At 43.8% G+C, this 26,243-nt stretch overlaps 6 protein-coding genes across 8 annotated transcripts in view; 3 read left to right on the top strand and 3 right to left on the bottom strand.

The window, feature by feature from the left end:
* The window catches only part of LOC132454467 (complement C3-like), a 105,506-nt gene that overhangs the window by 53,078 nt on the left and 26,185 nt on the right, over positions 1-26,243 (bottom strand). The window lies entirely within an intron of this gene.
* Positions 2,328-5,908, top strand: gprc5bb (G protein-coupled receptor, class C, group 5, member Bb). Its single transcript, XM_060047887.1, has 4 exons — positions 2,328-3,048; positions 3,526-4,655; positions 4,817-4,926; positions 5,077-5,908. The coding sequence occupies exons 2-4, from the start codon at positions 3,527-3,529 to the stop codon at positions 5,119-5,121; spliced, it is 1,284 nt and encodes a 427-aa protein (XP_059903870.1). The 5' UTR covers positions 2,328-3,048; position 3,526; the 3' UTR covers positions 5,122-5,908.
* knop1 (lysine-rich nucleolar protein 1) lies at positions 6,291-10,321 on the top strand. Of its 2 annotated transcripts, XM_060047871.1 has the most exons (7): positions 6,291-6,389; positions 6,828-6,902; positions 7,210-7,278; positions 7,403-8,533; positions 8,623-8,694; positions 9,295-9,357; positions 9,556-10,321. In XM_060047871.1, exons 4-7 carry the CDS (start codon positions 7,415-7,417, stop codon positions 9,871-9,873), a joined length of 1,572 nt encoding a protein of 523 aa, XP_059903854.1. In that variant the 5' UTR covers positions 6,291-6,389; positions 6,828-6,902; positions 7,210-7,278; positions 7,403-7,414; the 3' UTR covers positions 9,874-10,321. The 2 variants fall into 2 exon arrangements, with proteins under 2 accessions (XP_059903854.1, XP_059903855.1); XM_060047872.1 differs by lacking the exon at positions 6,828-6,902 and having other exon boundaries at positions 6,304-6,389.
* On the bottom strand, positions 10,423-14,306 carry exosc1 (exosome component 1). The gene is made up of 8 exons (XM_060047913.1): positions 14,210-14,306; positions 13,389-13,504; positions 12,732-12,806; positions 12,420-12,508; positions 12,294-12,327; positions 12,136-12,186; positions 11,315-11,399; positions 10,423-11,185 (listed from the first exon to the last, which is right to left on the bottom strand). Exons 1-8 carry the CDS (start codon positions 14,235-14,237, stop codon positions 11,079-11,081), a joined length of 585 nt encoding a protein of 194 aa, XP_059903896.1. The 5' UTR covers positions 14,238-14,306; the 3' UTR covers positions 10,423-11,078.
* On the bottom strand, positions 14,660-17,913 carry pgam1b (phosphoglycerate mutase 1b). The gene is made up of 4 exons (XM_060047902.1): positions 17,548-17,913; positions 16,176-16,450; positions 15,676-15,856; positions 14,660-15,524 (listed from the first exon to the last, which is right to left on the bottom strand). Exons 1-4 carry the CDS (start codon positions 17,684-17,686, stop codon positions 15,355-15,357), a joined length of 765 nt encoding a protein of 254 aa, XP_059903885.1. The 5' UTR covers positions 17,687-17,913; the 3' UTR covers positions 14,660-15,354.
* Positions 18,547-25,575, top strand: pi4k2a (phosphatidylinositol 4-kinase type 2 alpha). Of its 2 annotated transcripts, none has more exons than XM_060047877.1 (9): positions 18,547-19,094; positions 20,005-20,205; positions 20,309-20,440; positions 20,622-20,775; positions 20,994-21,055; positions 21,172-21,271; positions 21,521-21,654; positions 23,240-23,299; positions 23,558-25,575. In XM_060047877.1, the coding sequence occupies exons 1-9, from the start codon at positions 18,756-18,758 to the stop codon at positions 23,717-23,719; spliced, it is 1,344 nt and encodes a 447-aa protein (XP_059903860.1). In that variant the 5' UTR covers positions 18,547-18,755; the 3' UTR covers positions 23,720-25,575. The 2 variants fall into 2 exon arrangements, with proteins under 2 accessions (XP_059903860.1, XP_059903859.1); XM_060047876.1 differs by having other exon boundaries at positions 18,607-19,094; positions 20,622-20,779; positions 20,998-21,055.

The raw sequence follows: 26,243 nt of genomic DNA, 5'->3' as shown, positions 1-26,243 counted from the left end.
AGGTTATGACAGTAACTTTTGTAGCTCAATGTTTCAGTAAAGAACACAGGTAGGATCCTTTCACTACGTCAACTACACTCGCTGGGCCTGATGAACTGGTTTTTGTGAAATCCACATTTCATTAATTCCATGAATACATACTGCCATCACAGGCATTTGAGCAACGTACATTTTCATGTTACCCAAAGTATATTAGATTACACCCATGAAACCTGTTCATGAAACTTTCAGTCAAGAAACCACCAGCAAATTTTTAGAAAATATTTAGAAAAATAAATAGAAAATTACGTTAAAATGTCAAGGCGAATAAAGGAGTGAAACCAACTGCACAGCAAAGGTTGAATGATGGAGGCTTTTATTTATGGGATTCTAATCTGCCCTGCTCCACTCAAGGATGACGCACCGCCCGCACCCTACCATACACAAGTTAGCACGCCTGGATAACTATTGCTGCTGTTCTCTCCTGTGTGTTGTGTTTAGGTGGAGATCACAAACAAACCTACCTCCTCCACCTGATCTAAGGCTTCACTTTATCCAACCCCTGAAGGTTTTCTAGCTGTCCCAGTTTCCATCACCACTAAGTTCATGGGAGATATCTATTTCACCCTTTCATCATTTTACCTCTCAATTAGGTTATCGCTGGACATGGGTGTGGGAGGAGACCTCGGGGAAGACCCAGGACTAGGTGGAGAGATTATATCTCAACACTGGCCTGGGAACGCCTCGGGATCCCCCCGTCAGAGCTGGTCAATGTGGCCCGGGAAAGGGAAGTCTGAGGCCCCCTGCTTGAGCTGCTCCCCCCGCGACCCGACCCCGGATAAGCGGATGACGATGAGATGAGATGAGAAGGAGATGGGTGCCAAAATGTGTCAATAAATCTTATTTTGCCACTCAACTAGTCTGGCCTGTTTGAAATACATGAGCAGCTAACAAAATACTCACACCAGAAAACGGCAACAAACGACATGAGGCCACTGGGCCCTACATTTGGTGGTTGCTGGCTGTTCTTGGATAACGTTTCTTGTTGTGTCATATCCGTATTAACCAGCCTTCGCATAGTTGGTGCTGGTGTTTTTTGGTGTACAAACATCTTCCAAGTACATAAACGCACAGTTTATTTCAAGTCACAACTCAAAACTCACCTATTCAAACTGGCATACACCTTCTAACTGGACACTATGCCCGTCACTTGTTTTTATGACAATGTCTTGTTTTTATTTATTTATTTATTAATTTATTAATTCATTTATATTTATTTTTTTCTACGATTTTATACTCTTTGAAAGGTGACCTTGGGTGACTTGAAAGGCGCCTCTAAATTAAATGTATAATCATTATTATTATTATCATTATTATTATTATTATTATTATTATTATTATTATTATTATTATTATTATTATTATTATTATTATTATTATCATTATTATTATCATTATAGTGCTATGCATCAGAAATAAAAAAGAACATCAAACAATACCGAATATAATAATGCAGGCTATTTATGAACATATGCAGACGTTTCGTTTTGTGGGTTTATATTTGTTAAATATTTGTTTATCGTTTTGGGCGAGGATTGTCACATCAAATTGAAAGACCTAAATTAATACATCGGTTTAAACATTTATGTCATGAAGACGAGAAATGTACGGACCCATTTTCAGCCTTTTCCTGCAGTTCGCTGATAGCCACTAGGTGGCACCACAGGCAACAACGTAGTCGCAAATGTGTAAAATGAGACAAAGGCAGGATTATGGAATGTCAGATACTTAACCAAGGGTGGATGGATTCTGTGACCAAAGCAAATTCGGATTAAGCCGTTTATTTCATCCCTCTCTGCAACGATTTACTCAACAAAAAACGCGCCGATCGTCATTATGGCGACATAATGACGATCATTATGGCGTCATTATGGAGAACATTTAGTAAATTAATGTTTTGAAGTAATATATTGCAAATAAAACCCTTTATTTCGTAATTTTCTTTTTTAATAAACCCAAAATCAGCCCAATTTTTTTTCCTATCGTGTGTGCATTTCACTGAGGAATCTGAGGTATACCGTAAATAAACATAATTTATAGAATGGCTAGAACACCGGGGTTTATGCATACAGATACACACAGAAATTAGTGTATGCGTCACAGGGTACGCTATAGAGAGAGGTGGGTGATGGCTGTGTGTGTGGTAGTGGAGGGGGGGGGGGGGGGGGGGGGGGGGGGATTAAGGGGATCATTGGCTGAGTCATGGCTTCTAGGGTTTTATGTAATATCCCACAATCGACAGACCGTGTGGGCAAATGACTTACCTGTGTAAAGCCTGGCATAACCCTTCCCCCCCATGGACCCTTGTCCCTGCCTCCCTTCCCTAAGCACTAGGGCTTAAAAGAACTTAGCCCCCAAGGCACCTTTACTCTAGTCTTCCTTTTTGCTCTCGTGTTCTGAGAGCAGGTGGCATTGCCTGCCCGATGACAAGCGTCCCACAGATCTTGCCTCATTTTTCTTGGCATTGTAGGCGTTTTGGTTATGTAATTGTTATTATTAACATTTGTCCTCCTGCTCAGTGAGAGAGAGAGCGAAGGGGGGGGGGGGGGGGGGTACAGCAGTAGTCCATGGGCCTTGTGAGTGGGTGGGTATAGAGGTAAGGCTTGTATTCCGTCTCTGTTGACACCTCCGCAAAATTCAGTGTGAGGCAGGAGAGGCAGAGACAGATCTAGAGATACACAAAGACGCGGAGGGAGAGTGGGGAAGAGTTGGTGTACCAAAGGTTCAGAGAAAGAAAAAAGGCGGAACGTATGCTAGTGTACATCGGTGTGGGGAAGGTACATTGTCACACGTCACTCAGACGCCAGGACTTACACAAGAGTTTGCTTCCAGGGACTCTGTTGACAGCTTCACTGGCCAACAGGCAGAGAGGACTCTGACGAGATGCGACGCCGAAGCGTCTCCAGCTCATTTTTCATCAAAAGCCACCATTGGTCATCCAGCCCTGCTCTAATGTGAATAATAAGAAAAGAATGCGACGTTGTCAAAGTTTGTAGTGCAACCAACAAGGTGAGTTCGTCAACAATCAAGTTCTTCTTGTACGTTTTAAATCTATCTATATATATATATTTATATGGATGTGTGTGTGTGTGTGTGTGTGTGTGTGTGTGTGTGTGTGTGTGTGTGTGTGTGTGTGTGTGTGTGTGTGTGTGTGTTTGTGGTCGTGCTTTTCTTTTTGGATACTGGGACCCTACTTATAAAAGCTTGTGTGCAATCTCAGCCCACGCTGTGTCTTGTTCCCATGGAAACCATTGGCGACTGCTATTATCAGTTCTCTACAGTACGTGTGTGTGTGTGTGTGTGTGTGTGTGTGTGTGTGTGTGTGTGTGTGTGTGTGTGTGTTCGAGGTCATACTAATACATTATTAGCAATAATACTCTTTCTTGACAAGCAAGTTATGCTCCATGTAGTGTCTTTTTTTTCCTCGTACTGAAATGTATCATCTATCCGGCCTTCAACGCGTCCCTCTCCCTCCTTTTCGTCCAGGATGGCCGTCCATGCTGCCGTCTTCTGCCTCGTCTGCCTGATCAGCTGTGGCTCATCATCGTCGTCGTCGTCGTCCTCCTCCCACGTCCCACCTCCTCCGAGGGGGTGTGGCGTGGACGTGGACCCTCCCTACAGAGTGCTCTGTGACCTGGACTCTGTGTGGGGGGTGGTCCTGGAGGCGGTGGCTTGCGGCGGGGTGCTGACCTCCCTGGTCCTCTCCGTGGTGCTCATGGTGAAGCTGCGCTGGATCTGTGACACGGACAGGCGCTCGGGCATGGGCCCGCTGCTGCTGCTCCTGATCACCCTCACCGGCCTGTTCTCCCTCTCGCTGGCCTACCTGGTGGGGAAGAACCAGGCCCTCTGCGTGGTGCGCAGGGCGCTGTGGGGGCCTCTCTTTGCACTCTGCTTCTCCTGCCTGCTGGTCCAAGGCCTGAGGCTCAGGAAGCTGGTGGCCGGCAAGGCCAGCCCGGCGGGCCGATCCCTGGCCGGGCTGGGGGCGGCGATCGCCCTGGTTCAGGGGATCATCTCTGGGGAGTGGGTGCTGCTCACCGTGGTCAGGGAGGGCCACCCGGCCTGTGACTATCCCCCGGTGGACTTTGCTCTGACGTGCGTGTACACCCTGGGCCTGCTGCTGGTGGCCATGGGGCTGTCCCTGGGGGTGGTGCTGTGCGGAGGGGAGATGGAGCCCAGTGGGCGGGAGGAAGCGGACAGAATCGCCGAGGACGAAAAAAAGAGATGGAGGTGCAACGGCGTTTGGCTTTTCCTCTCCTGCCTGGCGTCGGCGCTGCTTTGGGTCGCCTGGCTGGGGTTCTATCTCTACGGCAACCCGGCGCTGAGGGCCAGGGGGAGAGCGGAGCGGTCCGGGTCCGGGGGACGGAAGGGGGGCTCCAAGGCGTGGGACGAGCCGGCGCTGGCGGTGGCTCTGGTGGCACAGGGCTGGATCCTGCTGGTGCTCCACGCCATCCCAGAAGCCCACTTGTGCTTGCGGAAGCCGCTGTCGGCGGCCCCCCCGGACTTCTTCGAAAGCACCGTGCCTCGCCCGCCGCCCAACTTCGGGGAGGAGCGGCCTGGCCGTCCGCATCGGCCCTTCGCAGACAACCAGGCCTTCGCCATGGAAGAACAAAGTGCAAGTATGTCACGTGGATGCGATGCTGTGTGCATGGATACAAATAGAAACGTGGTTTCAACGCGGCACGGCTTCAAAGCATTCCCTTGTATACCGCGTGAGCCACGGAAAGCGTTGCCTGCGAGAGTAAAGCATAATACACAGTGGTTCTGTGTTGTGTTCCAGCGCTGAGAGGAACCTACCGCAGCAACCAAGGGAGTCTTCGTCCTGGGATCCCCTTCAGGGGTCACGTGTACCAACCTACTGAGATGGCTCTCGTCATGAACGGTGGAGCGGTACGTGCGCGCGCGCGCGCGTGTGTGTGTGTGTGTGTGTGTGTGTGTGTGTGTGTGTGTGTGTGTGTGTGTGTGTCAGTCTGTCTGTCTATATGTGTCTGTTACGTAATGTCATGTAACTAATAATTGATTATTGATGATTTTTTGCAGATGCCTACAGCCCCAATCAACTACACTGGCAGACAGCTGTGGTGAGAACCCCGGTCGCAGTTTCCAAACATAACAGCAGAAGAAGCTTGTTGCACACGAGGATCTCATCGGCCACAGACTGCTTATTTATTTAAATACGTTGTAAAATGTGTTTTTTTGCTCGATTGCCTCAAATGTTTAGCATATTTTGAAGACAACATATTGTTAGTTTACATTAGTGTAATGGAACAAACATTATTTGGGGGGGGGATTCTCCTTCTCAGTATTCAACTGATTGGACCGAAGGCAGCGAGGGACATTCATCAAGGCTCATAAACCATACGCATGAACTGCTGACTCATACTACATACACAAAGCAAAAGCCGCTGCATGCTTCTCACCGAACACTCCTTACCCAATGCAATGCTATGCTAATGCAGCTCACCTAGAGCACAGCATTGATGCCCCCATCACAGTTTGTTTGTTCACTTTGCAGTCTTTTCCTTTAGCACTGCCTTACATGGAATGTAAATACGAGTGTGATATATATTAAATGAGAATTCTGTCAATAGATCGTGTGTCCAAATATTCAATATTTAAAATGTCTTTATTATGAATAGCTATTTAGTGAATAAATAATGCTATCTGGGAGAGAACATTTTGCACTTTGTTTACACTCAATGTATTTGTGCACTGTGCCAGTTTGAGATAAGCAGCTAAGCAGAGTATTTTATTGTTTACTGAAAAATGTACTATTATAAAGTGTGTGATTGGTCTATAATACGAAAATGTAGATTTGTGCATTAATTACTTTCTGTTGTGTTTTTCAATAATAAAAAAATGGAAACATAAATGTTTTTATCATTATCATTGCGATATTTGTAGACATAGCCCAACGCTTTTTAGTCCAATCAAATGGCATCAATTATTTTTGTCATTTCCAAAAGAAAAATTGTATTGTGCTGATGATGACGACTAATGAATGGTCTGCAACGCTTCCTTTGATAGGGTTGTTCCTGCATGATGGTGAACTCTCATCACCCCACACGTTACACCCTGAAAACAAATAGCAATCTATACATAATATATATGGCATGCCACTTCCAGCTTCTGATGTCCCGAGCTTTCTAACGAATAATGAATGCGGAAGGGCGATATTACGTGGGCAATGAAGAATAAGCCGATAAACAACCAAAATAAAGAAGGCGTTGGAGGTCCATGGTTGGTGATCACATCCTGGTTGCTAGGGACGCTTGGTGAGTTGGTAGCAGGAAAAGGTAGATTACACTTCCGAGTCAAGGAAAGTAAAGCGCGACTCCACGTGAATCGCCAAAGTAAGTAAATCACTCCTCAAATAGTTGCATTCTAATAATGGAAAAGTTTGCATAAATAGTAAGGAAGATAACTCGCACAGTACTACCTTTCTTATTGATGTGTTAAAGAAGATTTAACGTTGGCTTCTTGCAATAAAATGTAGCATGCGTTAGCTATAGCCAACATGCCGGTCGGGACACAAGCGATATCATTTGAAATATTAGGCTTCATGTTAGTCTCGTATTGTTCTTACTAATAGGCATACGTGATAAGACTTGGATGAGAAATGTATTTAGGCTACCAGACTTTCTCCCTGGGCGTCACTGGTCTTATTGTTGATGTCTATGACAATAACAACACCACTAATGCGTGCACCATTTGTTATTGAAAACATAATTTGGCCTTAATTATGTTGTGAATGTATACATTGTGTCTGGATTACGTTTATTTAATATCAGACGGATTCGGCCGAGGAAGTGATCTTCGTTTTAGAAAAACCTGCACGTAGGGCCAATGAGATTATCATCAACAAGGTAGGCCTACATAACATGCAAGGTCGAGAAAATTAGTCTTGATTAAATGCTTAGATATTGAGAAATGTGAACAGCAAAGCACAAGTGTAAAGATATTGTCATCTACTGTACTGTATAACAAACGTGTTTTTAAGCGCTATCCGCTTAGTTTGTAAACATTTAAGGTTAAGCAGAACACCCTCACAAAACAAACACAAAATTAAAGATCTAACTCAAAGAAGTATTTTAAACTTAACCTTAAAGATCGGAATCAGTATGACCCTGTCAGCAATATGCTCCAAACCGGTGCTTTTCATTCTTTTTACAGGATAATCGACTGGCCCTCCAGAGAGACATTGACCAGGAATCACAGCCCAGAGAACCGAAAATACTTTTGGTTAGTGTCTAGTCTACTGCCGCTTTGACCCGCCACAACGTAATGCTAGGCCTGATGACATTATGCAATACTTGGTTTGGTTTGTTTATCCCTATTCATATTTTTATGTTAATGTTTTGAAAAGTTAGCACAGGGGATGGTAACCCTAGACATGGTGAAAGGCGACATGGCAGAAGCGGATGAACGACGTGAAAAAGAGACGCTGGCGAAGGAGAAGAAACAGAAAGGTCGGAAAAACAAAGATGCAGCCGGCTGTGAGGACGATAAGAGCTTCAAGACGGCTAAGAAAAAGAAGGATGAGGTAACCAAGGAAGGTTCTCTAAACACAGAGAAGAAGAAGACGATGAAGAAGAAAAGGGAGCTTGAAGACCAGGAAGAACCTTCTGGAAAGAAAAAGAAGGATGAGGTAACCAAGGAAGGTTCTCTAAACACAGAGAAGAAGAAGACGATGAAGAAGAAAAGGGAGCTTGAAGACCAGGAAGAACCTTCTGGAAAGAAGCAGAAGAAGCTCAAGAAAACCAACCACAAATCGGTTCAGTCCAAAGCAGAGGAAGAAGAAGTGTTGGCTACGAAAAAGATCAAGTCTAAAAAGGTCAAGGCCCAGAATCCAAGTGAGGTGATAAATATAGACGAAAGTGAGGAGGAGGAGGTCGTTGTGATGAAGAAGACGACAAAGAAGAACAAGACGGGATCTAAAACATCTGTGACCAAGACGATAGCCTGTGAGGAAGAATCCCAGGGGGTCGATCAGAAGGCCAAGAAGAGTAGAGCGCATTTAGAAATGGGCAAGGACACGCTCGAAACTGTCCATAAGAAGAAAGGAAAGCAGGAGGAAACCAAGCCTATCAAAGGGAAGAAAGGGTCCAGTAGTGTTGTGGTCGTGGAGGAAGATGGTCCAAAGCCAAAGAAGAAAAAGGAAATAAAGGGGGGGAAAAGAGAGGTTTCCCTGAAGGTCGAGGTAGCCCAGGAGGTGAGCGTCGTCGACGATAAGCAGCAGAAGAGTAAAAAAAAGAAAAATGCTAAGGTAGACAAACAGACGGCCGTCAAGGATATGGCACAGAATACGGAGACGTTTGTCTTTGTGGCCTCTGACTCGAAGGGCAAAGTAAAGGGGGGTATGAAGGGAGCTCCAGAAGAAATCAAAAGGAAGGCAAAGAAGGAGGAGGTAGAAGTCAGTGTGGACAAGGAGGAGAAGAAGAAGAAGAGGAGAAAGAAGATCAAATTGGAGGAGGAGGCCCCTCAGCCACCCCCAGAGGTGAGTGCTTTGGTGTCACAGATAAATGCATCCTCAACTCATGTTTTCCTGTTTTTTTTTGTTCTAAATCGTTTTCTGCCGGGTTGCAGGGGACCCCCCACAAGGATGTGGTGTTCTTGTCGGAAAAAACTGGAAACAGGGACGAGGTGACCATTAATCAGGTAGACTTTTTGATGAAGAATGTGTCCCAGCAAATGCACTTTTTTTTTTTATATGGCATGGAAACTGAACTCCTTTTACTTTCCGATTAAATGTATTCCATCCGTCCAATCCCATCCTTCTCATCTGGCCTCCTGCAAAAGCCACTCCCCCAAAACCCTTGACCAGCTTGCTAGCTTTAGCAATAGGCTTGCTTATTCTTGGGGAAGACTCCTCTCATGGGCAACAAGATCGCGGGCAATGTGTGCAAGTAAGCCATCGAATCGATTAATCTGACTGGGCCAAATGATAATTCGACTGGCTTATGGCAGGACTGCAAAAACCACAGATACCAGAATTGTATATATCTTTTGTCTGAGCATTTAGGTTATTGATTGCGTTTGGGATGTAAAGAGAATTTCAACTAATTGCAAAAGATGCTTAACATGCAGACCCTAGCCTTTTTTTTTTTTTGGATTTATCCAATCTTATAGGTCATTTAATAGCATAATTGAATGCCCTATGACTCATTATGTCATTGCACCCACCATTAGTTTGCTCTCAATACTTAGCAGGGTAGGCCAGAGTACTTTACAGTAACCTGGAAAAACTGTCTGTTCCAGGAAAGAAGACTGGCTCTACAGATGGACATCGACAAAGAATCCCATCCCCCAACGAAACCTTTGGTAAGTATGATGTACCGATCATGTATGATGGACCGATCAGCATCCCAGTTGGTACAGTCCATTTGGTAGGCCGATATACCTGGTAATACAGGCGACGGGGTCCTTTTACTAGAGCTTTGTCGCAGGTAATTATAAAGCGATGAAGATGGCAAACATTGTATTCTAATATTTGTCTTTATCTACTTATGTGCTGTTCAGGGCTTTGGCCAGTGGGGCACGGCTCAGTTCGAGAGCACTGACAAACAGCAGAAGTTTCTGCGGTTGATGGGCGGTTTCAAGAAGGAGGGCAACAATGCTAGTCCCAGCGGGCCCTGCGGCGCGCGGTCCAACATGGCCCTGGCTGGGGAGAAGCAGCAGGATTTGCAGCAGGCCCTTCTGGGGGAGTTTGAGCGTGCGCAGTCGAGACGGGTGGATTTTAGCGCCAGAGGTGCAGGACTCGGTTTTTCTTCCGCGCCACCCAGCAAGAAGTTTTCCATAGACGCCAATGCAAGTCGATCGGTCCGCTTCGACGATTGACGCAATAAAATCGACTGTAGTTGTGGTTCCAGGGACATCAGGTGCATGTTGTTTTTTTTATCTTTTTGTTTTGGTCAACATATTTATACTTGGAGCTCCATAGGATGTTATTGAGATAATGCAGGAGGAATTATATGATTGACATTATGCAAGGAGAACTCTACAGGTCCGCTGTAAAATCCCAGATCCTTAAATAAGAAATATAGCCTGGACAAACAAGTTGTCTTTTTAGGGTCTAGTGGTTTTAAATTGTCTGTTTTTAGGATAAATATCTATTTGGCCGTCCACTCGAATTTAGTGCAAGAAATGCCTGTGATGTACATACCTTGTATCCATTAGGCATGTGATTCAAAGTTAAACATTGATAATTTCTTCATTACCCCGACTTGAATATCACATTGTATTTTTTTGGAAATTGTTGACGCAATAAACTTTGAAAAAAGGTTAACATGCAAATCTCTCCTTAAGCTCATCAATTTTCTGATTTATATGTACGGAAGAGTTGCCCTTCAACTAGGTCCGGAGGCTAAACAAATCAAACACTTATCATAGGAACTTATGTTAACTTTATTTACGTTCTGCTTTTGACGTGTATGGTGATTTATAAGACAATGCAAATTAAAAAAACATGACTTTTGAGAATATGCCACAAGAATGCATTTGTCAGTACTTCAAAAATATGATTTAATTCAGATTTGACTGAAAACACCTTGGGTGTTGGCCTTGACTCCCTTACTCTGTAAAAAAACACCCTATTTGAACCATGTTTATTCAACTAAACGTATATCAGCAACTTTCATAGCGTAAATGCTCCACACACGAAGTGCCCAGCATGCAGCATTGTTTCAGTGGTGCTGCTCACCAAAATGTGTACAGAAACAGACATCCATGTATTCTCACACAAGTCTTAGTTAAATATTATTTGAAATAATACCGTCCCCTACATGACTCTGAACGGTTCAAATACACCAGACCAAATGCCTGTGCATCATGGGAACTTTTGAATGTTTCAAGCTTGTCTAGATAATATAGCGTGTGCTCTGCGTCCGCAGGTTGTTAAAGACCAGCAGGCCAACTACAGGAAGATGGTCCGTTAGTTCAGATAAAGACATGTGTGGGGGGATCAGGATAGCAGGACAATGCCGGTGATGAAGCTGTGTGTTCCGTGTGGAAGAGAGGGATGGGTCAGGGCTGCGGCCCTCCCCTCATGCGTGCAGATACTCTGGCTGCACCCGCGCTACTTTTCTGAACTCTTTGGTGTGCGTGCGTGGACACTGCATCTCACACCAGTTGATGGGTACCATCTGGGCACCTGGAAATGAGATGGAGAAATTAAGGGAGGGTGTACATTTAGTGGTTCAACTAATTGGTCGGAACACTTTTGGGGGAAAATTATATCAAATGAAAGCCGTTCTGTTCAAACAGTCCAAGCACTGTTTACCTGCTTCACTGTGTGCCACAACCACGCCCAGTTCATTCTCTGCTGTCGTCAACAGATAGTTGGACTGAACATCCCCCAGGGAGATCTGAGATGGCAGGTCAAGGGTCAACCACCTTTATAACAGCGAAGGGAATCATGCAATTGACAGTACAAATTAAAATTACAATAAACTTAAATTTAGACAGTTAAGCGATTTGATACACTTTTTTCATTTCAGCAGTCTGTGCTGAAATGTTTAAATATTGGGAGAACTTTAAAGGTGTAATAAAAGCATAACAAATATTTCACTGGAAATTGCCTTTGCATTCACAACCCAGGTACACACGCGACCTGAGAGCCAGTGAACCGAAAACAACTTTTTCATTTGTCAACACTAATCTATGTCATTTGAATACCCTTACTGAAATAATTCCCATATAAAAAGAAAGGGATAAAATCTTTTTTTTTTGTGCCATTCTCCCCAAAAGCCTTTGAACGCAAGTGGCGTCTGAAGTACTCTGACGTCATGGCCAGAGGGCCAGGCGGCGTGGTTTGTGTGGATATGTGGAGCACTCTCTGGGCAGCAGTGGATTTAATGTCTGCATCACAGCAAGGGTTAGGCTTCCCGGACACAGAGTGTAACGCTACGGTGTGTGGCGGTAACAACGGTAGTAATCAACAACGGTACTAAAACTCAACCCAAAACACTTTTTTTTTTAACTTGCATAGTGTTTGAATTCCATCTGAATCTGTGGGTTCACTGGCTCTTACAATTAAACCGTATCCTTGAATGAAAATGTTGTGAATATCATTCATTGATCCATGAGCAGATGAAAGGATACCACTTTGGCCAGCACAATGTCTCCAGGTCTGAAGCTTTTGTAAGTCTCCACCTAAACAGTTTAAGAACAGATGAGTCCATTAAACACCAAAGCATACCAGATGTACACCTCCTGTACCACTATAAAAACAAGCCAGAGATTACAAGTGACAAACGTACCTTATCTTTTTCTGTTGCGCGCACATCTTCTTTTCTGTGGTATAAGAGCGGTGTTCATTAAATTAGGAAGAAAGGCTTAAGCTACATTTAACACCATCTTCACAGACAGGGCGCTGGAACCCTCACCTGATAGTGCCTCTGAAGCGGTCTTTCAGTGGTGTGGAGCCCACGTAGAGTATATGAACCTTCGCGAACCGGGGATTGATGCTGGTTACCTGAGAAAACAGAGAACAAGGAAGTAATTGATGTCGCTTTCTATAATAATTTTATTTTCTTTGTTTGGTTTTCTAAAGCACAGGGACAATGAATACAAACCCAACCGAGCAAATCGGCAAACAATTTGAACACCTGTGTCCAGTGAAATAAAGAAACGGTGATGGGAGTGCTTACATGGAAACAGGTAGATGAAGTGACACCAAGGGTCATGCGGAGACATACCTTACAGGTGACTATGGCTCCTACGTCTGGCAGTAGCTGCGTTTCTGTTTCCCTCACCACTGAGATCACAGGTAACTGTCAAGAGACGGGAGACGCCAAAATACCAGCCACGTACAAAATCAATAATCACATTATTGAACATACATTCATGTTGAAAACCATTGTGAAGGAAAGAGCCGTCACATCAGACCACAGTGCTGTTAAATACTTAATCTCTTGGAAACATTCCACGGGTTTGCATTATATTATACAACACCAGTTAGTTCAGACCAAGTCATTTGATTGGACAAGAGGCATTCCATGAGTGCTGATATAGAGTATAACAGCACTGGGACTTTTAACTATACATGTATCACTCCGCTTTACAAGTGTTCTAATAACTGTTAATATTATTAACAGTCTTTAGTACCTTTATGTACCTACCTATAATGCTTAATTTGATGGTGGCAAGTGGTCCCCAATCCATTAATTATTTTCAATAATAGGACATCCAATCATTGTTTATTTCTTAGATAATGCAATTCTCTGTCGTCAGTAAGCAAGCATTTTCCTATATTCTCATCATCCTAAAGTTGCAAAATACATTTTGTTTTGGAATTCCAACAATCCTGAGTTATTCCACTATGGCTTTTTTTCTCCTCCTTAACACATTCTTACCTCTTCGCCTTCGTTTTTTTTCAGCACATAGCCAGCTAGTGAAGAAAATATGTAACCGTGACGCATGTACACGCCTGTACCGGGTATGCAGTCATCTGTGCTGCAAAGCTTGTCACCTATATCGACAGACAGACAGACAGACATACATACATACACACAGAAAACACTGAATGAATTGCCAATATCAAAGAGCTGACCTTTCAGAGCAAACTATTAAAGTTATATTAACACTTAGATCAGAATTTTAAGACATTTCAGTTGGTTTAGTACTTCTCGTAAACATGCAAATACATGATGAACAGGATAAAACATAAAAACCTAATCATATAATCGACCCATGATTTTCATAGCATTTGTTTCGTCTCACTCATAGCATTGAGTGAGACATTTCTGAATTTGGCTTCAGGCAATGGGCAGGGCACGTCAAGAAGCTGCTGGTATATCAGCCCTGCCTTAACAAGTAAAAGTCAACAACTAGCAGCAGATACTGAAGTTCTGACCTGTATCTCAGCGATACAAGACATAAATTACATAAAGGCGAGTGTATAATTTATATGCATGTTCCTAACGAGGCTAATATTAAGAACATTAAAAGATAATACAGCATTTTCTACAGGGAAATAGTGATGGGTGTAAAAATCCCTCGCAAGCATGGAAGCTAACATGAGCTGAAAACGTGACTAGCATCTTGAGGACAAAATGGCATTTAGTCCTATAGATGTATCATGGTATTTCATAATATTATATTCCAACACAAAATTAAATAACGTATTAATCTTGATCCAGACTTTAACGCCATTTCACAACAACTATAAACTCACCTGGAACACACAGCTTCATGGGCGACATGTTTTCAAGAAGAGAGATTGCAAGCGCATTGGCTGTGACGCGTAGTACAAGTAGTGCCTGATTGGTTATTCAAATTGTCAGATAATGGTCGCAAGGATGCGCCATGTTTATTGAGGCAGACAACGGCAAACAGTCTAGAGTAGTCTGTTCTAGAATAGAAAATAATATAACCAATTATAAATGAATGTATTATATTTCTCAGTAAATATAGATTTGTTATATTTAAATAAGTGTAATCGTTTTATGAATTCAAACCTATTGTTTCCATTGAGGTTTTTGTTTTTGTTTTCTAAATAATCACATAGCTTTGACGGTTATACAAGGTGTATCTGAACAGCAGTTGTTCAAATACATCTACAACAGTTGTTCATGTAGTGCAAATGTACGATACAAATATATTGATACAACATTCAGTCATCATATAATGTATCACATGACGTTTATTCCATATCACACACAGCAGAAAACAAAAATCAGCAGTTTGTGTGTAGTGCAGAGGCTAGCAACATATTTTCAACAATGGGTACAATTGCATTCATGTTCCCATTAAACTTAGTGCAATAAGGGTGCCTTCACAATATTGGTCGTTCAATTAAAACGGGGCTTTTTACTACAGAGACCGCATAGTAGGATCCAAAGGATGAAGATTTACCTTTTTAAAAGGACAAAGCATGTACTATTCCTTCAGTGTTAGACTACTAATTTCATTATTTACGAATTACTTTTCACAACAGCAAGGACATGTCGTTATGTTTGCTCCCGTTGATTGGTCCCTCGTTCTTTTGGTCGGTGTTCAATGTGTTAGCAATACTCATCGTCTTATACACATGGTGTTTCAATACTCCACAAGTTAGAATGCATGAGCCGGGGAGAACAACAGATATACTGTATGTAATTCCTACTAAGAAAGAGAAAAGAGTGAGCAGGAGAAAGAAAGAGAGAGATAAAAAGGGAGACGGAAATTCTCATTGAGGTTCCGGCGTGGTGTGGGTTGAATATATTGTATTTTTATACGACGTTACATAAATAACCTTGGTGTCGTTGGATAGCTCTAAGCAAATGACGGATCTGTTGCGTGGTACAGATCCTTCCAGCAGCCCACTAGGAGGTACTGGCTCTACTTCTTGGCTTTGCCCTGAGCGGCGACCGCCTCCATGGCCTTCCTGACGGTCTCGTCGTCTCCCAGGAACTGCATGGGCCCCACAGGCTTCAGGTTTTTGTCCAGCTCATACAGGATGGGGATGCCGGTGGGCAGGTTGAGCTCCATTATGGCTTCCTCTGACATACCTGGAACGAAAACAATCATCAGTTTCTGTGTATTTCTATCCGGGATGTAAGCAAGACCCTGTTCATTATGATTGAATTAAAACAGAAATGCATCTTCTTTCTTCACACAAGTTTTGCACACGGCCTACCCATGTCCGGCCTCATAACCTACCCTCAAGATGCTTGACGATCCCTCGGAGACTGTTGCCATGGGCGGCGATCAGAACCCTCTTGCCCTTCTTGATCTGGGGGACGATCTCTTCGTTCCAGAAGGGCAGAGCGCGAGCGATGGTGTCCTTGAGGCTCTCACAGGTGGGGAGCTGGTCCTCCGTCAGATCACCGTAGCGACGATCCTACAGTGCAGTCAGTGTACGTTGGCGTTATGTGGACATTTCCTTGCATCTACATTTCTACTATTCTATTGTTTGTAGATGTGTGTACTACAATGTGTACCATCCTGTATTTCTGCGGTGATTTGGATTCATAAACGACATCTTATGAAATGAAATGGCGCATACGCACGCACACACGCACGCACAGGCACGAGCGCACACGCACACACACACACACGACTCGAGAGTGTAATGAGATGACTGTGTGCATAGGAGACGTAAGTGAGGACGACGGCGGGTGAAAGATGAAGGCTGGGTTTTCCCATCGGCGGTCATTCACCTGGCTGATTTTGCTATAGAAGTCGTGGCCCTCGTCCATGGGTGGGGGCGGGGTGTCAAAGGAGCGCCTCCAGATCTTGACCTGGGCCTCTCCGTGCTTGGCGGCCGTCTCGGCCTTGTTGAGCCCGGTTAGACCGCCGTAGTGGCGCTCATTGAGGCGCCAGGTCCGGTGGACTGGCAGCCACATCTGGTCGATGCCGTCCAGGACATGCCACAGCGTCCGGATGGCCCGCTTCAGCACAGAGGTGTAGCACACGTCAAACTCATAGCCCGCATCTGTAGAGTGAAGATGGAAGAGAAAGGTCAAACCAAACCAAGGTTAGAGTAGGCGCAGTACAAGGCTACTTTACTGGACTGTTCCTTCTCATCTGAGGCCTACTACTCTGATGTGATGGCATATCATTTCCAAACTGTATGTTGGGGGGGGGGGGGGGTTGAAGCATTGTCCTCATTGTGAGTCGTTTTATTTATCAAATCAAAGATATGCCTGGTGCATAGTTGACATTGCCAGGGAGTTTTGTCCAGGACACGCAAAGTCAACAATAGTGTTTTGTAAGAAAATGAGAATGAGTTAACTGCTTGGGTCATTTCCTGTCCTCTTTCGTTCCCCCATAGAATCGACACGTCTCAGTAGCACAATTGAACAATGCCAACAAAACAAAGAACTCTAGATTGATAAGAAGATCTGCCTTGCTGTTTTGACATGCTTGATACATTTTGCACTCAATTTTAGAGACCTTGCCATTTCTGGTTAGCAGACCAGACCATTGGCCTATAATTCAACAATGCTAAAAATTATAAATCGGGGTAACGATAATACGTTTATATATTCACGCCTCGCCTATACATACATTTCAATAGTTTGAAAAAACCTTTCAAACGTATTTATTTATACAAGACAAAACTGTGCATTGCTGTGGCCTATTCTCAAAATTGCTGCAGTCAGACGAGTTTGGACAGGATCTTGCAGTGGCATCACTATGAGATATATATGGTATCCAGCCATCACTGGAATTATGCCACCGATAGCGAGGCCAAACTAAGGGGTGTGCCCTGAAATCGTCGGTAACGTTACATCACTCGAATCTTTTAGATTTATCTTCAGTAGCATTGTAAACTGAAGGACGATGTGCGTCTGTGAACATTAACAATCAACAATACAAGCACTCAAATATTGATTGTGTTGTCGCAGTTTATTTGCAGTGGCCCAACTGGTACCAAAGACGGCCCGGGTCTGGTATAATCACGGTTTGCTTGTTGGATGATATCTACGGAAAGCGTCCTAATTCAACGACCGAGTACATGCCTGTTTTGTTATAAGAACTGTAACTTTATGATTTCAATAATGTCGAACTGTATGATGTATACATCACCTTTCAAAGCCTCTCCTCCTCGCTTGGCTTCATGTACCCCGGTTTCACTGAGGTCTGCGTCGAACCATCCGCAAAAGCGGTTCTCCTGATTCCAGACGCTCTCTCCATGGCGGATCAGAACCAGCTTGTATGCGGCCATCCTGACACCAGTGTCCTCTGCGCAGTATTTCCGGTAAATCAAGGGTAGATGACTTGCTCTACAGTGGAGCAGGGATGTGCGCAGATAGCCGGACAAACGGCTACAAATGAATAGGCGCAGTATTGCTTTTTTAGTGTTTAGGGTAATGGACCTGATGGCACCGGGTTTATAGAGTTCGCTGGTCGGTCTGAACTTGACAGTTATATGACACAAGGACACTTCCTGCTCCTCCCACCAATCAGAATCGACTTGGTGAGCTGGAGGAGGAGGAGGCAAGGAGGAGGACGCACTGAGCCGCACGTCGACATCAGGGACACGGGGCATTTCAGCAGGTCATATGCATCCATGATTTGGAAGGTATATGGCATGTATAGATAATAGATGGCATGGTTCAGTACACCAATGTCAGCTATTCCCTTTTCCTTTAAAAAATAATTTAACCTATTGCAGATTTGGAGGATCATTTGTACCTTTATTAGAGCATTTCTGTCGAACAATAAGATCACGGCAAGCAATTGCCCTTAAACTAACATAACTGCTGTTTAAAGGCATATATAACCAACATCAAATAATAAAGAAAATAAACAAATGACAATTACAAAATGAGTGTTCTTATGGCAGATCTACTTTGTATAAACATGTTTCTTTTTTAAAGGGCCCTATAAGCAAATTCTAAAATACAACGGGTTCTAGCTCCAAAAGTCGTACTTTTTGGAACGAGAATAAAACATTTAATACTTTTTTTCCGGACAATCCGATTTCGCTGTGGTCCGTTTAATTAACTCATTAAATGCATGGTCTCAAAGGGATGGAAGAGCGTTCGTCCATGAGGTGGACCCCCTGTTTCCAATCCGAGCACTGAATTACGTTGTTGATACCGGTTCATTGGCTGAAGACCTTCGCCGTCATACTAAGTTCCGCCCCTTACCGGATGCTGACAGTCATCAGATTTTTTGTTTTGGAAGGCTTCCTCGTTAGCCACTTACTAGCCAACAAAATACCCTTCCAGATTACCTCGTTAACATTTACTTCTCCGTTTCTCGTCATATTGAACCTCATAGTACCTTAAATGGACGAGACAAGTCCACTCGTCTCTCCTCTTCGTGACTCAAATGAATTCAACTACTGTCCAACAGAGCCCACCAGTCCTCGGGGTTCCTTAGGAAGTACGCCGGGATCTGTTGTGCGCATTCCGCCTGGAAGTCCCGGGCGCAGCCGAGAGAGACAGCCGCTACTTGACCGAGACCGCGGTGGTTCCCCTCGTGAACCACACAAAAACGATTTTCCAGAGGACCCTGAATTCAGAGAAATAATACGAAATACTGAACGTGCAATTGACGAGGGGATATATCCAGAACGAATATATCAGGGATCAAGTGGGAGTTATTTCGTTAAAGATACCCAAGGGGTAAGTTGCGTTGTTGAAGACACGCCATTATGGAGGTTGACTAACTCGTATGATTAATAGCGATTGATAATTAAGGAATTTATCTGCCTGAACCTTTTCCGTAAAGGCTGCCACTCACTTTCGTATTCAACAGTTAAACGGAGAAGGCCTGCAGTGCTGGTACAACCATGTCATGACTTGGCAAGTAGGCTGAGAGGCTGTTCGGGGTTTTCCCTTTGTGATTACCATTTGCTTTGTTATCCGGTTGCTACAACTGTTCTAAACCCTGCACTCCTTCGATACATTTTAACTATATGTTGACAACATTCACAACATTTTCTTGGGAAACCTTGTTAGTGCAGGCCACCTCGCTCATAGAGGAGCCTTGTGACATGTAATTCAAGCACGCATACCCCCCAAAACACAGTTAGTTGTTCAACTGGTGAGCAGCCATTCCCTTTGATGCAGCTATGTTTTTGGAGTGATTTGACCTTAACTGCTAATATACCTTATTCGTCGTTGAAAAATCCGTTATGCCTACTGTTCCTCCCCTCTTGTCAATTAGCTTATATTTCACTGGTTTTCAAATGGAAGAAGTGTATTTGTGAATTAAATTATATGGCTGGTTTCAGTGGATGGTTTCTATGTACCATCTGAAATGTAAGCCTGCTTTTTCAGAACTTCACTAATCTGTGAAAGGAACGTATGCCATTGAGCTGTGCTTCCCACCACATTCTTTCAATAGTCACCCTTGAGCTTTAGTGGTCATGTGCTAAGGGTTTGCTAAGGATGTATGATTTTTGTGTTTTTCCCTAGGAGCTTCTGATGTGATTTCATAAAGATTTTAAACATGGCTTTGATATCATTTTTTAACAAGGTTCTTTCACATCCCATTTTCGAATCCCTTTCCCTCTTCCGAAACCATCCGTAGAAGATCATCGGTGTGTTCAAACCTAAGAACGAGGAGCCCTATGGACAGCTGAACCCCAAATGGACCAAATGGCTGCAGAAACTTTGCTGCCCCTGCTGTTTTGGCCGGGACTGTTTGGTCCTCAACCAGGGCTACCTTTCTGAAGCAGGGGCCAGCCTGGTTGACCAGAAACTAGAGCTCAACATTGTTCCTAGGACCAAGGTAAAGAGGAGAAACACATTCATCGTTGGTTCGAATCAACTTGAACAATGATGACTACAACTCAGGAATGGCTAATGACCTATATCCGTCGCCGTTGCTCTAGGTGGTCTACTTGGCCAGTGAAACGTTTAACTACAGTGCCATAGACAGAGTCAAATCCCGGGGAAAGAAATTGGCCCTAGAGAAGGTGCCTAAAGTTGGACAGCGCTTCCACAGGATTGGACTGCCACCCAAGGTAAATCTCAGAGTAATGACATAATAATTATAACAATAAAAAAAAAAAATCAGCACATGAAGGGGAACATCTGCTGGTAGAGCATAAACCATTTAAAATAAGCTAAGAAGGTTGTTTGCTTACTAATTTAAACCCCTATGATTCAAGATTCAACAACACGTGTGTATTTCTATTGCTACAGGTCGGCTCTTTCCAGGTTTTCGTGGACAGCTACAAGGACGCAGACTTCTGGCTGCGGAGGTTTGAAGCCGATCCCCTGCCTGAGAACACTAACCGTCTGCTGCAGCTGCAGTTTGAGCGGCTGGTCGTCCTTGACTACATCATCCGAAACACAGGCAAGTTGAGTTTCCATAAGCTCAGCACGTCCCCCCGCTACACCCCCTAGTCATCATGTTGCACAATAGAACTCTAAATGGGGAAACAAAGCAGTGACAAATCGTTCGAACAGTTATTTTCAAGAGAATGATAGAAGTTGAGGGTTGAACATTAAATATTTTGTTATAAAGAAGAAACAAATTGGGCTTACAGCAATGTCATTTCTCTCTACCTGCAGATAGGGGAAACGACAACTGGCTGCTGAAGTATGACTGCCCAATGGACTCTGTCGGTAATAGGGTAAGCACAAAGATGCATTCAGATTCAGCGAACAAATTCCGAATGTTTGTCGACATTCCTCTGGAACATTCACTCAAACAATGGTTGTGTCCTTGTGCCTACATCCATGTCTGCAGGACACAGATTGGGTGGTGGTCAAGGACGCCATCATCATGCTGGCCGCCATAGACAACGGCCTCGCCTTCCCCTTAAAACACCCCGACTCCTGGAGAGCCTGTAAGCCCATTCTCCGAGATCCTTGCACTACTGTGCTGCTGGTTTTAGCACCGAGTGGTGACTCAAGCCATGATTAGCTTTCACACAACTATGGAATCTCGCCTTGTCGGGCTACTCCTGCCCACATTCTGAAAATATACCTTTTAGTTTTTTTTATTTGCACTTCAATTCTTATGTCTTGTTCTTTTGTATGCATACATCACGGTTCTTGGATACATCTGCTGTACATAGTCTTTTCTGAATCCATAGACCCCTTCTACTGGGCATGGCTTTCCCAGGCCAAGGTTCCCTTCTCACAGGAGATCAGAGAACTGGTTCTGCCAAAGCTTTCTGACCCCAACTTCATCAAAGACCTGGAGGAGGATCTATACGAGTTGTTCAAGGTATGTCAGCTTAAGGATGTCTCAGAAGTAGTAAGAAGCAGTTTTGGGTAATGTAACTTTTAAAAGTAGTGACCTGTTACATGACAAGATTACTGCCTTTCTTAAAGTAGCTTCAGTTTTCTTCGTCTTTTAGAGCTTGTATCGACATTCCTCGAGCACGAAGAACAGTTTATACTCCGACACATGCGCTGCGCACATTCTGCAAAGCAGACATTGAAAATATCTGGTGTTTTGCAGTCAAACGCATTTTTAAAGGTGACATATTATACCACCAGGTGTGAGTGTGATTAGCCTTTAAAGGCCGTTTTGAAAATCTGCCTCTTCTGACATCACAAGTGGCCGTGTCCACCTAGATGTGTGCTGGATAGTAACAGCTAATAACACTCACACCTGGTGGTATAATATGTCACCTTTTAAGAACAATATTTGGAGGACTTGCAAATATTTGTTTACCCACCCGGACTACTTTTGGATTATAGCCAGCAACATACGAAATGATATCGTTGAGTGGTGAACGTTTTTTGAGATATCTTCCACTCGATGTTCATTGAAAGGGGAAAAAATAGGCAGGAGGAAGAGTGCTACGTTCAGATGGAGTCTATGTGCACCCTGTTAATAGAGCAATGTCAGGCCTACCCTACAGCACGGTAAATAGAATCTCGCTAGCTGAGCTACCCATGCTCAGTACGCTGCTTCCTGCCAAGAAGTTGGAAATAAACAGAATCAACGCAGAAGCAAATGCATCAGGATTAGAAACTGTGACTGATTATTTATAAACTAAAAAAAACGTGTAACTTGAATGGCAAAACTAGAGCGCTACTCGTTACAACAGAAAAGGGATCTGAGTACTCCCAACGTGTTACATTGTAGCCCCAAACACTGATTAGAAAACAATCAGCCATGGTGAAGGTGGGTTGGTTGGTGCTGGGTGAAGGTGGGTTGGTTAGTGCTGGGTGAAGGTGGGTTGGTTAGTGCTGGGCGAAGGTGGGTTGGTTAGTGCTGGGTGAAGGTGGGTTGGTTGGTGCTGGGTGAAGGTGGGTTGGTTAGTGCTGGGTGAAGGTGGGTTGGTTAGTGCTGGGTGAAGGTGGGTTGGTTAGTGCTGGGTGAAGGTGGGTTGGTTAGTGCTGGGTGAAGGTGGGTTGGTTAGTGCTGGGTGAAGGTGGGTTGGTTAGTGCTGGGTGAAGGTGGGTTGGTTAGTGCTGGGTGAAGGTGGGTTGGTTGGTGCTGGGTGAAGGTGGGTTGGTTAGTGCTGGGTGAAGGTGGGTTGGTTAGTGCTGGGTGAAGGTGGGTTGGTTAGTGCTGGGTGAAGGTGGGTTGGTTAGTGCTGGGCGAAGGTGGGTTGGTTAGTGCTGGGCGAAGGTGGGTTGGTTAGTGCTGGGTGAAGGTGGGTTGGTTAGTGCTGGGTGAAGGTGGGTTGGTTAGTGCTGGGTGAAGGTGGGTTGGTTAGTGCTGGGCGAATGAGGAAGAAGAACATGGAAATCATTCCATCCTTGAATAAGGGAAAAGAGGAGCCCTTTGATCATTATACTCAATGTTTTCTAGCCAGTATTTCTTGCCAATAATTGACATCATTTACATTTTACAGAAAGATCCAGGTTTTGACAGAGGACAGTTCCACAAGCAAGTCGCCGTAATGAGGGGCCAGGTAAGATTGGCTAAAACTGTACAAATAAAAACTCAAACATTAAGTTTCAATACCTTGAATAAAGCTACCCACATCCAAACACTATGCACTAACACATCTTAATCGATGAGCAGTTTCTACATCAAGCGTGTTTGTAGAACTGCAAAACCAATCCTTTATTTTCTCGACCGATTAGAGTGTGCTTAGCGATACCAATAGTTTGCTGTAACATTACCAGTCTCCCCACTAAACCTCACCCCAGCGTTTTCTCCCTGCAAGATCCTCAATCTGTGTCAGGCGCTGAAGGACGGCAAAAGCCCCCTCCAGCTGGTCCAGATGCCCCCGGTGATGGTGGAGACGGCACGGGCGCCCCAGAGAGCCAACAGCGAGTCATACACACAGAGCTTCCAGAGCAGGAGGCCCTTCTTCACCTGGTGGTGAAGGAGTGAAAGTAGAGGCGGCACAAAGCGGGACCACAGCCAGAAGAAGGTGTCCATGTTGTGTGGATTGAAGGAAGGAATCCAGTGTCTTCAGTGTGCGGGTTTCAGGAAAGGTGACCAAATGGAAATACAGTAATTCCTACCCTTCACCGCTACTCGTTCAAATGGACATTTCGGATGCCAGAGATAGATGTTGATGATGGTGTGGGGTTGAGGCCAAAAGGAGAAGATTTTCCCCCGAAGGATATTTCTCCACGTTTGCCTCAGTGCCTTGAGTAGACGTTGATGACTACTAACTAACTTTTAATAGATAAAGCTATGTACCTATGAGACACTCTGCAATCCACTTAATGAAAATCACATACTTTTACCTAGACATTTCATTAGACCATAATCAAAAGCGCTTCACACTTTTGAACCTGGCCTTCATATGCAAAATCGTCCCAGTGTTAAAGGCGCTTTAAGCAATGTCGTTGTTTAGGCTCACTTCCTCTCCATTTACAACTAGCAATCCCCTCCCTTTCCCCTCGTCACCAAGAAAGCGTGCCTTGCATGCCTCCTGTCTTTCTTTCCTGGCAGCTTTTCATCTGCCGTTTCATTTCCCCGCGTGGCGTGTTTCGTATGTGTAAGCTGTTCCTGGAATTGGTAGCTTCTCCTCTTCCGCCCTTGTCGGTCAACACTGAAGTCCTGCCGCCTGCGCGACGTGCGCGTGGACCCTCTGCTTGCAGAGGGGGTGGCCTCCTTTTCGCTCTCTTGATTGGATGAAATGGGAACAGGATACGACTTTTTATTTTCTTCTGTTTACTGCATCGTGAATGGACTTGTGACCCATTATGCTGACCAAACACTCTTGATCAGTGATGGCTGTCAAAAAATATAGAGCTTTTTATCAGTTATTTTAACAAATAAATACTGCTTGGAGTACCCTTTAAGATCGGTGGAAGAGCCAAAACAAAAGTGATACAGCTTAAAGTTTAAACGTTTTTAACCACATGCAGTTAGGCGGTATTCTCATTTCCCAGAGAACTGCTGTATGTTACAGTTCTGAGACCGTTCTGCCAAACACACACCGCCTGGTCTGCAGCACCAAGAGCAGAACTGTTATAGTACAGCTGACACTGCTTTCCCTCCGAGATCCTGAACCCGACCCTCACCATTATTCACACTTCAAATGTGAAGTAGAGTCTCTCGTCACCTTTGTAACCCTATAACCGACACTTTAGAACACAACAAAAACAAGGTGTTGAACAAAGTGTTGACAATGAAATCATGCTTAAGCAGTGCTTATGACTGGAGCGGAATGGCAGAACTGTGTTGGTGGGAAGGTAAATGTTTTTGTCTGTTGGAAATTTAAGCTAGCTCCAGCTGATGTTGCAATCTGTATTACTTATCCAAAAAAATATGAGTGCATGAGATATAGTTATTCTAAATCATGTCCGATATCATGTTTTTCACACTGTTATGAGGAAAACATACGGACAGAAAGAAATCTGCAATAATTTCTGATGTATCTGCAAGAACAGAGTTGTGCGCTCTCAACCACAAAGCTTCTACTCTTCATTTCAGGATTGGTCAAACTGATTTCAGGCTCTATAAAGCCTATACAGTCATTTTCACCCATATGTGACATGAAATGTATTTTTATCAAGAACTATATATATATATATATATGTTTTATTTAATGAGAAGTAACAACAAAAGGTTATTCAATTAAAAGCATTGAATATTGTGTCTTACACAAATGTTTAAATACACCCTGACATTGCTTAACTATCTAGTGTTGTACCACTACATTTTGTCTTAATCTCTTACACAACCCAAATATGCAATTCAGTAAAACAATGAATTATCTAATAACTTAATGTGCAAGTTATTTTCTGGCCCGTGATCATCAACTGAGGCTGGTTTCATGAAAGTATGATCTCTTAGCTCTTGGACATCTGTGCATCCTGAATCCGAGAGGAGAGTCTGGGATGTACAGAAACTCTACACTCTACAACACATACTTCCTGACCAGAATGTTGAGTACAAAAATCGACACCTTAAAGCTGTATGCTAGATAAGATGTATAGATTTGAAAGGAATGGGGGGGGGGGGGGGCTTCCTCGTCATGAACGTATAATAAATCCCTATATCTTTACATTGGATGTCATTTATGTTGACATTACCTATCACTGATTTGAACAACACACACAAATAAAATGATGAAATTAACTATATAAAAGAGATGTTTTTGTGAGAGAACAATTTGAACGTGGTCATGAACGAATTGCGCAAGCACAGTCTAAGCTCTTCTTCCCCAATCATTATCTTATATTGAAAACCATTCAAATATTCCCATTTGTTTAACATTTGAACCACCATGTGGGCAGCTTGGTTTCATGGTCAAGGACACAAAGGAATAGTTGTTATCCATAATCTTGCTATAGGGTGAAGCGTTGGCGACAAACCTAGGTGTGTGTGTGTGTGTGTGTGTGTGTGTGTGTGTGTGTGTGTGTGTGTGTGTGTGTGTGTGCGCGTGTGCG

Source organism: Gadus macrocephalus, chromosome 3, assembly GCF_031168955.1.
Source record: "Gadus macrocephalus chromosome 3, ASM3116895v1".
In the NCBI taxonomy this organism is placed as follows: Eukaryota; Metazoa; Chordata; class Actinopteri; order Gadiformes; family Gadidae; genus Gadus; species Gadus macrocephalus.
This window is presented reverse-complemented; position numbering and strand designations above follow the sequence as displayed.